Source organism: Tenrec ecaudatus, chromosome X (assembly GCF_050624435.1).
Source record: "Tenrec ecaudatus isolate mTenEca1 chromosome X, mTenEca1.hap1, whole genome shotgun sequence".
In the NCBI taxonomy this organism is placed as follows: Eukaryota; Metazoa; Chordata; class Mammalia; order Afrosoricida; family Tenrecidae; genus Tenrec; species Tenrec ecaudatus.
In genome coordinates, this window is record NC_134548.1 from 149421415 (window position 1) to 149432187 (window position 10773).

The 10773-nt window shown below is 46.8% G+C and overlaps 1 protein-coding gene across 1 annotated transcript; it reads left to right on the forward strand.

Annotated features, from left to right (window-relative positions):
• The first annotated feature begins 858 nt into the window (after window positions 1-858).
• Window positions 859-10524, forward strand: CCDC160 (coiled-coil domain containing 160). Its single transcript, XM_075538563.1, has 3 exons — window positions 859-1190; window positions 2237-2294; window positions 9475-10524. Exon 3 carries the CDS (start codon window positions 9499-9501, stop codon window positions 10486-10488), a length of 990 nt encoding a protein of 329 aa, XP_075394678.1. The 5' UTR covers window positions 859-1190; window positions 2237-2294; window positions 9475-9498; the 3' UTR covers window positions 10489-10524.
• The last annotated feature ends 249 nt before the right edge of the window (window positions 10525-10773 follow it).

The following is a 10773-nucleotide window of genomic DNA, read 5'->3' on the forward strand; positions in this document are numbered from 1 at the left end:
AGACTTAGGTACTTTGGACATGTTAGGATAGACCAGTCACTGGAGAAGGCCACCATGATTGGTAAAGACTTTCAACGAGATGAAGTGACCCAGTGGCTGCAACAGTGGGCTCTAGGACCCGGCAGGCTTTCCTTCTGTTGTACTTCTGGTCGCTAGGAGTCAGAAGTGACTTGACAGCACCTAACAACACTGAGAGAGGTGGACCAACTTGAAAAATGTAGTCACTGACACTGAACTGGACAAGAAGAAATTGTTGAGATGGTGTGTGTTTTGTCATATATATTTTCATCTATCTAGCTATCTAATATTTAATCTGTAGCATAATGGAGAAACTGGGCCTCCCTCACCCCCACCTAAATCCTCGAAGTTGTCAGCAACCTTTGTAAGTGGAAGGAAGTGTTGGAGGGACGGCTCAACAAAGAGTTTGAAATTCATCCGGAGTGGTTTTGAGACATTTCTGAGTGATCAAAGATGAAAGTGTGAACCTATTTAAGAGACAATCTCCCAGAGGGAGCGCTGCTCTCCGGACACAGCCAAGGCCCTTAGAAATTCCACCCGGATCATTGTGCTGCCCTTGTGGGGGTGGGGACCGAGTGGGGCTGTGCGGTTGCCACATTATTAAGAACCCTGACCCAAATTCGGGCGCCCTCTTAAAGTATAGCCTCCCTGAAGTCAGGTCACTAAGCAGCAGGGCAGGGGATTAGCCTTCTGCCATTCCCTGCCCTCACCGCCCCCCCCCCAACAGCAATGGCAGAGTCCAGAGGGCATTGTGAGTCACGCAGACCCTCCTAAGACTGCCCCCCGGGGAGGGGTTTCTTCTCGGTTTCCCGGGGGTGGTCCTGCCCTAAGCGTGCTCAGCCAGTTCCACATTGCTGGTATTCTGGCCGCCAAAGCTCGTTGGCCCGCCCCACCGGACATGCTCAGTGCCCGTGCCAGGGCTGTGACGGCCGGCCGCAGGCTCCCGGCCCGGGGTCCCTTTAAGTGGGACCGTCCGGTTGCTAGGTGACGGCGCGGCCCCAGCCGGCGCAGCACTGCGGAGACTCAGCTTGGGCCACCGGCCGGGTCGAGGGGCCACGGCGAGAGCGGGCTCCCAACCACCCAAGCACCCGTTGGTGGCGGCGAGCTTCAGGGACAACGGAGAAGGCGGGAGAGAGGGGCCAGGGCTCCCCAAGCCCCAGCCACACCTCCAGGTACCTCTGCCCCGCTCGCCCCTTTTCTTGTCTGCCTCTGGGACAGGGAGACCCCCACTGCGCCTCTGTTCTCCCTTTAGGCAGCATTTGGGAGGGAAGGGACCTGGGTGTGTGTGGAAGAAATGAGGGGGTAGCCCTCTCCCCAAGGTATCACCTACGGATGAGGGAGCCCCTACCCGGGCCACTTTCTTTCCATGGGAAGCAGGAGTGATGGCGGAGTTTCAGTTAACCATTGACAGAGACACCCCCCTCCCCCCCTCCCGCGTGCCCAACTCCAAACTATGTATACCGACCTAGCGAAAGCTTTATAGTGAGCGTGCCTTCCTAACTAAGAAAGTCTCAGTCTTTGGGAGTAAGGTGAGTCTCCGATGTTTTCTTCTAGGAGAAGAAAGACTAACAAAGAATTGGTGGGTCTTCAAGCAACTCCTCATGGCGGGGGGCGGGGGCAGTTTCCACTGGCACTTTGCTTGTCTCTCAATAGCTGCCAGACAATAGGGAAGATTTTGTCCCACGAAGTGGGCACTTGACTTGGCCCATACGTTAGGTCCCTAAAAAGATAAAGGTAAAACCCAGGATCACTTCCCCTTGTAAGGATTTTGAACATTAACTCTGTACCGGGAAGGAGGGAGGGGGAGAGGGAGGGAGGCAGAGCCCCAGCCCTTTGCTAACGTGGCTCTTGGCATGCTCGTTAATAGCAGGCGAGCTGCTGCAGTTTGCCACTAGCTCGTTTGTTCAGGAGGTGCTAAAAGCAAGGAGAGTCCTGTGTTGAGTAAGATGTCTCCTGGATTGGATTCTTGTCCCATTTGATATTTGCATTGCTCAGGGAAGAAAGCCTTGGTGGCATATTAGTTGGGGATATAGATGGAAAAATTCAAAAGAAAGTTGAACTCTGTTTAAGCTTCAGGCATCAGATTTCAGAATGGCCAAGTGCTATTTTAAACATATCATTTGTAATTTTCCTTTACATTTTAGAGAGAAACATAGATTTGGGTGTTCCAGTTTAATTCTATTTTCTAATTACTTTGGGGGGGATTTTTGTTTTACAGTTCAGATTTGATAAAGGAAGTTACAGCATCCAAAGTAACACCTTGTATCTCTAGAACTGTAAGTATCGCCCTGTTGGTTTCAATCTTGTCTCAGTTTGTGCTTAGAAGCAGTCTCATCCAACCTAGTCTTCAACCTTGTAACTAGATCATTAGTCTGCACTCTGTGGTACACTTTAAAGAAGACCTCATCCAAATGTAAAGGAAACTGCCCCCAACACTTCACTGAAGCCCAATAACCCTGAGGGGGGTCTTTTCTTTTCTTTCTTCTTTTAAAAATCTTTTTATTGGGGCTTAGGGGGTCTTTTCTTTTAGGGAAAATGCACCCCCACCCCCAAACTTTCAAAGTCAGAGAAGAAACTATAACATTTTAACCAGGAAAAAAAGAAAGGAAAATTGATAAGATTAACAACATTAACAAAATTTCTAGAAGGATCTTAAGGATCATTCTTCGTTAAATGAATATTTGACTAGGCATATACAAAAGAACAGGACGACCTGGTGGCATAGTCATTACAAACTGGGCAGCCATCCCTGGTGGCGTAGTGGTTACACATTGGGCCGCAAACTACTTGGTCAGCATATGAAAATTACCAGTCGCTCTTTGGGAGAAAAATGGAGCTTTCTACTCCCATAGAGAGTTACAGTCTCAGGAACTCATATAGGCAACTGGACCCTGCACTATAAGGGTCGCCAGGAGTCAGAATCAACTTGGTGACAGTGAGTTTGGTTTTTTGAGTGGTTAGGTGTAACCTAACAGCAACTCAGCAGTTAGGAGATGTAACTCAGCAGTTATCTAGTGATGTGATTTGACAGTTAAGTGATGATGTCATTGGACAATCAGGCAATGGTGTAGTCATCCTCCATTTTATGATCTGATGTGATCATCTTCCCTTTTTTTGCGTAATGCTGATTTTCACACTACGGTCTAGTCTTTGGAACTTAACGATATCAATAAGTGGGCATATGTTTGCCATAGAAAACTTTCATGTTTCTGCTTAGATAAAATCAGTTTAGTTTTCACAATTTGGAGACTTAAACAACTTAGAGAACATTTAATTCTTTCTGAGGTTGCTTGTTAAATTCATTTAGTTTCATTTGGGGTTCCCTTCTGCTTTCTTAAATCATAAACCAAGACCTAGTGGCATTGAGTTGATTCAAACTCATGTATCAGAATAAAAGTACAGTCGATTTAGTGTTTAAAGGCTGTATACTCAAACAGTAGACTTCCAAGAAGAAGCACCACTAGGTGGATTCAAACCTCCAACTCTTAGGTTCATACCCTTGAGTAAAAGTAAACTGTACCACCTGGGGTCACTGGTAGCAAAACAAACAAACAAAATTCACTGCATGGAGTAAATTCTGACTCCTAGCCATGCTATAGAGGCCTTGTGAGTTTCTGAGACTGTAACTCTTTACAGGAGTAGAAAGCCTCCTCTTTCTCCAAAAGATCAACTGGTGGTTTCAAACTGCTGACCTTGCACCTTTGTTTCAGAGCTGTGTGGGCTTCAGACCGGCAACCTGAAAGCACATATCTTTGGAGAAACATTGGGCTATTTAACTAGCTTGATTCTGTTGAAGAGACAGGAAAACCTAAGGGGGGAAAAAAATAACAAAACCAAACAAAAAACTTGGCACTTCACAGTACACTTTTAAATTGCTCCTATTTCCATTTTCACTCACTTCTTTTACCCACCCGGGAAATAGGTATATCATCCTACTTGTACACCCCAAGAGACCTAGACATACAAAAGATAAGTTTTCTTATTGTTGGTAAACATGGGAGCCAAGATTTTGACCTCCTAGTGTCTCTTTTTGCATTGAATTCCTTTCTCAAGGAATTTCTTTTCCCTTAGCCCCCAATTTTGTACTATGAAACCTGTGGACACCCCTTGATTTCAGACAGCTCATTGGGGTCTTCGCTTTGATGTTCACTGGTTTTCTGTAAGTCAAGTGCTTGTCAAGGGGTGGGAGATACAGAGACAGCCTTGAGGAGGCAGGTCAGAATTTGACTCCTGTAAGCAGAGAGAGGGTGATAGTAGCAGGCCTTTGTGCCTGGTAATGGTGAGAGCAGAGAAGAGCTTGAGAAAGACTGCTTTTAAGTGGGCTGGACCTCACCATAGAGCAAAGAGGCAAGGCCTCTTTTCATTGTAGCTGAGGGTTTTTTGGTTTTTTTCTTCTTTCTTTTCTTTTTTGATACAGCAGGGGTTTTTTTTTTCTTCTGAGGGTCCAGAGAACTGAAAGCATCCAGGAATAATAGGAGAGAATTCTTAGGTTAAGAGAGCCCCTTTGTCTTTGCCTTACTGCCCTTAGACAGTCACTGGAAGCCCTGCCCCCCAGTTGAGGGGAGCTGAAGGCTGGAGGGCAGTGATAGAAGAAGTATGGCCATCAGAGAGAGGTTGCCTAGTGTTTCCCCTTTTCCAACCCTCACTCCCTTATTTACAAAGTTTGGGATTAAGGGCTCTTCAAAGCCTCTGGATTTCTTCCATCTGGTTTCCACTCCCCCACCTGGGCGGGGGTGGGGGGGTGGGGGCGGGGAGAGAACTACATTTTGCAGGCAGATGGTGAGTTTTATCAACTAGATGGTCCTGACCATTTGAAATCCAAATGTAATATGTGATGAAGCCACAGAAAGCAAACCATCTTTGACTCTTTCCCCCTTGTCATGGCTTTGTTTAAAGTATGTGGTTTAAAATAGGTGTATCACCTGAGGTGAGTGCAGGTCCCCAGGCTTCCGTGCAATGGCAATCCGAAAGGAAAGTCCAGATAATCTGGTGGGTTTTTTCCTTGCAGAGGAAAACAGCGAGGTGTTTCCTGCAATTCCTGATAGAAAAAGCTGCACCCACCTGGGCTTTCTGTGGGAGCGTTCTACCTACAGAGCCCTAAGAAATGATCACGATTTGCTTATTTCCCAGCACTTGTGTTTTACACTGCAAATGCTTTTTACTTTTCAGTTCATCAGTGGTTCTCAAAATTCTGAGGTGCACATCAGCCACGTTCATGGAACTCCTTACTCCGCAAAAGGACCTCTGCCCAAAGGGGGTGGGGGGGAATAGCCTAGCAATCCACAAACCACCAGAGGATGAATGGGGATGTGCTGAGTGTGATCCTGACTAGAGCCATCCAGAGTCGTAACTAATTCATGGTGGCAGACACAAATCAATTGATATAGTCATCTTATGGGCACCGTGCCTTTAGGCTACCATCCCAGGGCCTTCAGGGGAGTGGGACAGGGTCGCCATCTTAAAGGGACATTGATGTTACTTTGGCCCAGGGATTTTGTCTGGGGTTTGGATTCTGGGTTCTGGTTTACTTCTCCTGGGTCTCCCTGCCACCCCTTCAGACTCTCTGTACCTACTGTGATGTAGGGCAGGCACTCAGAAAGCATGGTGACCACTGACCTGCTGTCCCAGCCTGCTTGTGCTTCACTGATGGCCTCCCATTCGGTTACCTCCCTCATCCCCTACCACCGAGTTAAGGCCAACCCAGAGCGACACTCTAGGACAGAATAGAACTGCCCCTGTGGGTTTCTGTGACTGCAACTCTGTGCAAGAGTAGAAAGCCTCTTCTTTCTCCTGAGAAGCAGCTGGTGGTTCAAACTGCTGACCTTGTGGATCGCAGGACACCTTGTAACCACTGTGCCACCAGGGCTCTTAGTCAAGTTCATTGCGAGCACACCAGGGTAGAAGAAGGTCTGGATTTCTGAAAGACATGCTGAGCCAAAGCCCATAAGCCCCTTCCCAGTCCATGGAACCTCGGAGCCCTGATGGCATAGGTAGAATTTGGCTGTGATCCTCAAGGTCAGCAGTTCAAAACCACCAGCTGCTCCAAGGGGGGAAACAGGAAGCTGTCTACTCTCTTAAAGAGTTACAGTTTTGGAAACCCACAGGGACAGTTCTACCCTATCCCTCCAGGGTCACTGTGAGTCAGCATGGACTCCATAGCAGCAAGTTTGAGTTTGGGGTCTTCCCATAGTACATGAGTGCCACACTTATTCTGCACCCTCCCCCCAACCCCCACCCCTCAAAAAGCAAGTGTTGTCATTTGTGACGGGGAAATGAGACTGGCAGCTTTTGCCCATCAATTCAGCCATATTCTGTGAAGAGATTTGGGAATAAGTCCTTAGAGGAGTGGTTCTCAACCTGTGGGTCACAGCGCCTTTCATGGGGGTCGCCCGATTCATAACATTAGCAAAATGACAGTGAAGTAGCAACGAAAATAATGTGATGGTTGGGGTCACCACAACATGAGGAGTTGTATTAAAGGGCCCAGGTATTAGGAAGGTTGAGAACTGCTGTCTTAGATCCTAGCTTGCCAATGAAAGAGCTTCTTCACATATCTACCAAAAAAAAAAAAAAAAGGAGAAGACGATGATGAAGAAGAAAGAAAAGGAGCAGTTCAGGGACCCGTCACCCTGATTTGTGTAAGCCATGGGAGGGCAATTCCAAAAGGCCTCACAAGCCTGTCTCCTCTCTGTGCCCTTTGATATGTGACATGCAGTTCTCTTCTCCACCCCCCTTCATTCTTTTCTTCTTTTGTGGCCCTTGAAAAAAATGCTTAAACAGAACATACACTGACTTGGGGGGAAGGCTCTCCAATTTACCGCTCTCCATCTATGTGGCCTTGGTCAAGTCTCGTAACTTCTCTGAGTGTCGGTTAGAAAATAGCTGTTCATCTTAGTGATTTGGAAAGCACTGACTCCTTAGGAGGCCTGCTGGCTTAGTGGGCTATGTACTGAGATGCTAACCGCAAGGGCAAGAGTTGGAACTTACCAGTTGCTGTAGGGGAGAAAGATAAGGCTGTCTGCTTCATTAAGGCTGAATGTCTGCAAAACCCAAAAGGCAGTTCTACTCCGCCCCAGCAGGTTGCTGTGAGTCAGAATGGAGTTGATAGCGCTGAGCAGCAGTGCTCTCTAGGGTTCCTTGAAAAGCATCACCTTCCAGTGACCCGGGTATTGTGTGGAGCTCAGAGGAGAAAGGTAATAAAATCTGAGTGGAGCAGCTGGTGGCTGGTGGTTTTGAACTGCTGACTGTGTGGTGAGCAGCCAACACGAAACCACTAGTCCATCAGGGCGCCTAGCTCAAGTTTATCCTATCATTTTATCTCCAGGTTTCAAGGGACCTCACCTCAGTTGCCAAGCTGCTCACCTCCTTTCAGATACATCCCATTCAATCAGAATTAGGACTCTTCTATTGCAGCCTGATTAGAAGCATGTTGATTTTTTTTCAGGATTGTCTGGTTAAAACATTTTTTTGGACTAATGAAAATGTGACTGATAAAATGGCAGCACCCTCTTTTCTCTTGTCCCCATCCCTTCTCTGCATGGTGGCGGAGCCCTTTTCCTTCATTGGCATTCATACTTGTAGAAAGGTGGGAGACCAGGATTTGGGGTCCCTTCTCCTTTAAGAAGAGCAATAACAGCTGTTTCTGGGGGTGACAAGGTCAGACAGAGAGAAGAGAGGATGCACCAATGAGAACTGTACACCTACACTTTCAAGTCATGGCCTTTGGACCAATCATAATACCACCCTTACTGAAACCCCACCCCCAGTCTATTTTAAGAATGATTGTACCTGTGCTTTTCTTCAAAGCCAAGTAGTTGCCAATGGGGTTGTAGCCTTGGGGAGGAGCAGAGGAGGAGGGATGGTAAGTACATTCAGTACTTGTAGGCATCAAGTTCTTTTCTCTGATGATCTGATGCAAGGAAGGCCTGTGTGAGTCAAATTAATGTTGGGAAAGAGAAAGAGAGAGAGAAAGGAAACAAAACCACACCAGACTAGAGAGAGAATGGTGCATGAGATGATCAGAGTGTGTTCCTTTTGTTCTCGGGGCTTTTGTGTATTTTCCCAATGTGTCCAAATAACATGCCCGCTCCTCGCTTTCTAACCAGAAAGAAAATGGCATTGAAGTAGAAACCCAACCATAGCCCTTTCTCATCACCAGGAGAAAATAGTACTTGTGTGAATGGGGGAAATCAACGCAGGTGTGCTTTGATTTTCCTTATTAATCAATGTCACAGTCAATGTGTGTGTCGTTTTCGTAACTAATGCACACACCCATGTAACACACATAGCAGAGCTAAGAAGATAACTAATATATGAGGGGATGGCATGGTTGGCAAAAATGGATATTGCTTGCATTGTATTGCATGAATAGAATGACCCACACTCACACACACACTCGAGTGGTAACAGCAGTCACCATTTCCTGGCTTCCGATGGGTGTAGGCCTTACGCTTCTTGCTGGGACTCTCGTTCTCCCTCTTCTCAGTAGTTACCGCGCTCTGGGATTTGCACAGTGGCTGCACATTGGGCTGTGATCTGCAAGGGCCACCATTTGAAACCACCAGCCACTCAGGAGAAAAAAAACAAAACAGGGCTTTTTACTCCTGGAAACAGTTAGGGGCTCAGAAACTCACAGAGGCAGTTCTACTCTATCCTATAGGGTTGCCATGAGCCAGTCTTGGATCAGGGGCAGTGAGTCGGGTACATAGTTTTAGAAAGCTTTAGAATATTCTAGAAAACAAGATGTCTGCAGTTTAGGAGAGCTGCAGTGAAGTTTTGCTTTGAAGAAAGAAGAGTCCCTTGGCAACAAAATAATTCTCCCCAAATGCTAATGAATTTGGCTGCACGGAGATTAATGATGGCCAAGTTTGGGCCTCAAAACAACACTTGGAATCGATGTCTCGAGGAACGTCTCGATTGTTGACATTGGGTTCCCATCATGAAATTGCTGTCCAAGAGACAGAATTCCGTACACTTGGCAGTTTTGCCTCAAAGCACAGCCCAAGACTGGATGAACAGGAATGCACAGGTCAAGGCAGAAGGGCATTTGGCAGCATTACTCATAGGAAGGCTGCCTACGATACTTTACCGAAAGAGCTCGCATTGCATTAAGCTCTGATGTTGCAGTCACTTGAAGGAATGAATAAACAGTAGGCCCACTGAAAGAACTCAGGCATGGGGGTGGAATCGGACACTTACGTAGCCCAGGTATTAACATCTTAGCCTATTTATTCGAGAGCATTTGGATTATTCTAGAACAATCTTGTTTCGAGTATATCTAGCTGCTTTCTCAGAATTTTTTTCTGTCTCCTAGAAATAACCCAACAGTGCAATTTCCCGGGTGGGTGTTGCAGGATCAGAGATGGTTAAAGGTAGAAGGGCCTTTAGAGGGCAGCTACTTCAACCCTTTGCTGGTGGAACTAGTGTGCCTTTGATATACCTTTTTTTGTTTTTCAGGCAACAGAAGCAGTTCCAGGAGAAATGGATGCTGTCAAAAACCCCAAGGAGACAGAGCAGACGTCTTCTTACGCTGCACTGGATTGTCCAGGTCAGGCGTCTCAGCCAGCATCTGCAACACCAGCCACTGTAGACAAGACCACAAAAATGGAAGAGACTTATTACTTGTCCAGTCAGAAATTTCGTGAGGAGAATAAAGGGAAGAAAAAAGTATCTTTTCCCCACCTCCATGAAAAAGAAGAAGAGCCGAAGTTAAGAGAGAGAAAGATAAATATTCCAAAGGGCACAAGAGCCACAAGTTCTGCCTCCTGTGAGCTATCTCACTTGGCTCTCTGCACTCAAGCCAGTTGTAAGACCACCGAAGGTCGTGCTCCTTGTACCAAGGAGTCACCAAGTGGAAGATGCCATCACCGAAGGGGTGACCCGAGGCAGAAACCAGCGGGCAAAACATCTCTCAAGGTTCGCCCAACCCTTTTAAAGGCAGAACTGGAAGACCTGAACAAGAAATACAAGAAAATCGAAGAAGAATTCGAAAATGCCGAACGAGAGCTTTTGAATGCTAAACAGGAAGCCCCCAAGAAACACCTGAATTTTCTAGAAACAAGGGCGGTGACTTCGAAGAAAGACTTTGAGCTCCAGGCTTTGAGAAATGACCTGTCCAAAAAAGCAACTACTGTCAAGACCTTATCCAAAGAGCTACAGCAAGCCCAAGAGGTCATCCACAAGCTGCACCTGGAGAACCGCAATTTAAAAGAAATGGTGAAGAACCTAAAGCAGCGAAACGAGGCAAGCAACACCCTCCTCCAAGAGGAGATGAAGCTGTATTATGAATTAGAAATAGAAAAGATTCGAGGGGAGCTGAACGCCATCAAGAGCGAACTGAAAATGGAGAAGACCCTGCAAGCAAGGAACAACAGGGCCCTGGAACTGCTGCGAACCCACTTTACCTCAGGAAGGCCAACCAGTGCCCTTGGCCCAAATCCAGGGAATACTTCTGCAAACCCTACAAAATGAATTAAACAATAAATAAAGCCTTCCATTAGGCCAGTCCTGGAGCAAAAGCAGTGTGGGTTGTGCTTTCTTTAGGATACTCCTGGTAGGAGCCTGGGTGGCACAGTGGAGTACGCATTGGGGTGCTAACCACAAGGTCAGTAGTTCAAAACCACCAGCCATTTCTATGGAAGAAAGGAGAGACTTTCTGTTCCCATAAAGATCAAAAGTCTTGGAAACCCAAGGGGGCAGTTCCACTCTGTCCTGCAGGGCTGTGAGTCTCGATGAAAGTGAGTTTCATTTGAGTGT

Coding starts and splice junctions, on each gene's coding strand:
- CCDC160 (XM_075538563.1), top strand. CDS start 9,499: ATGGATGCTGTCAAAAACCCCAAGGAGACAGAGCAGACGTCTTCTTAC.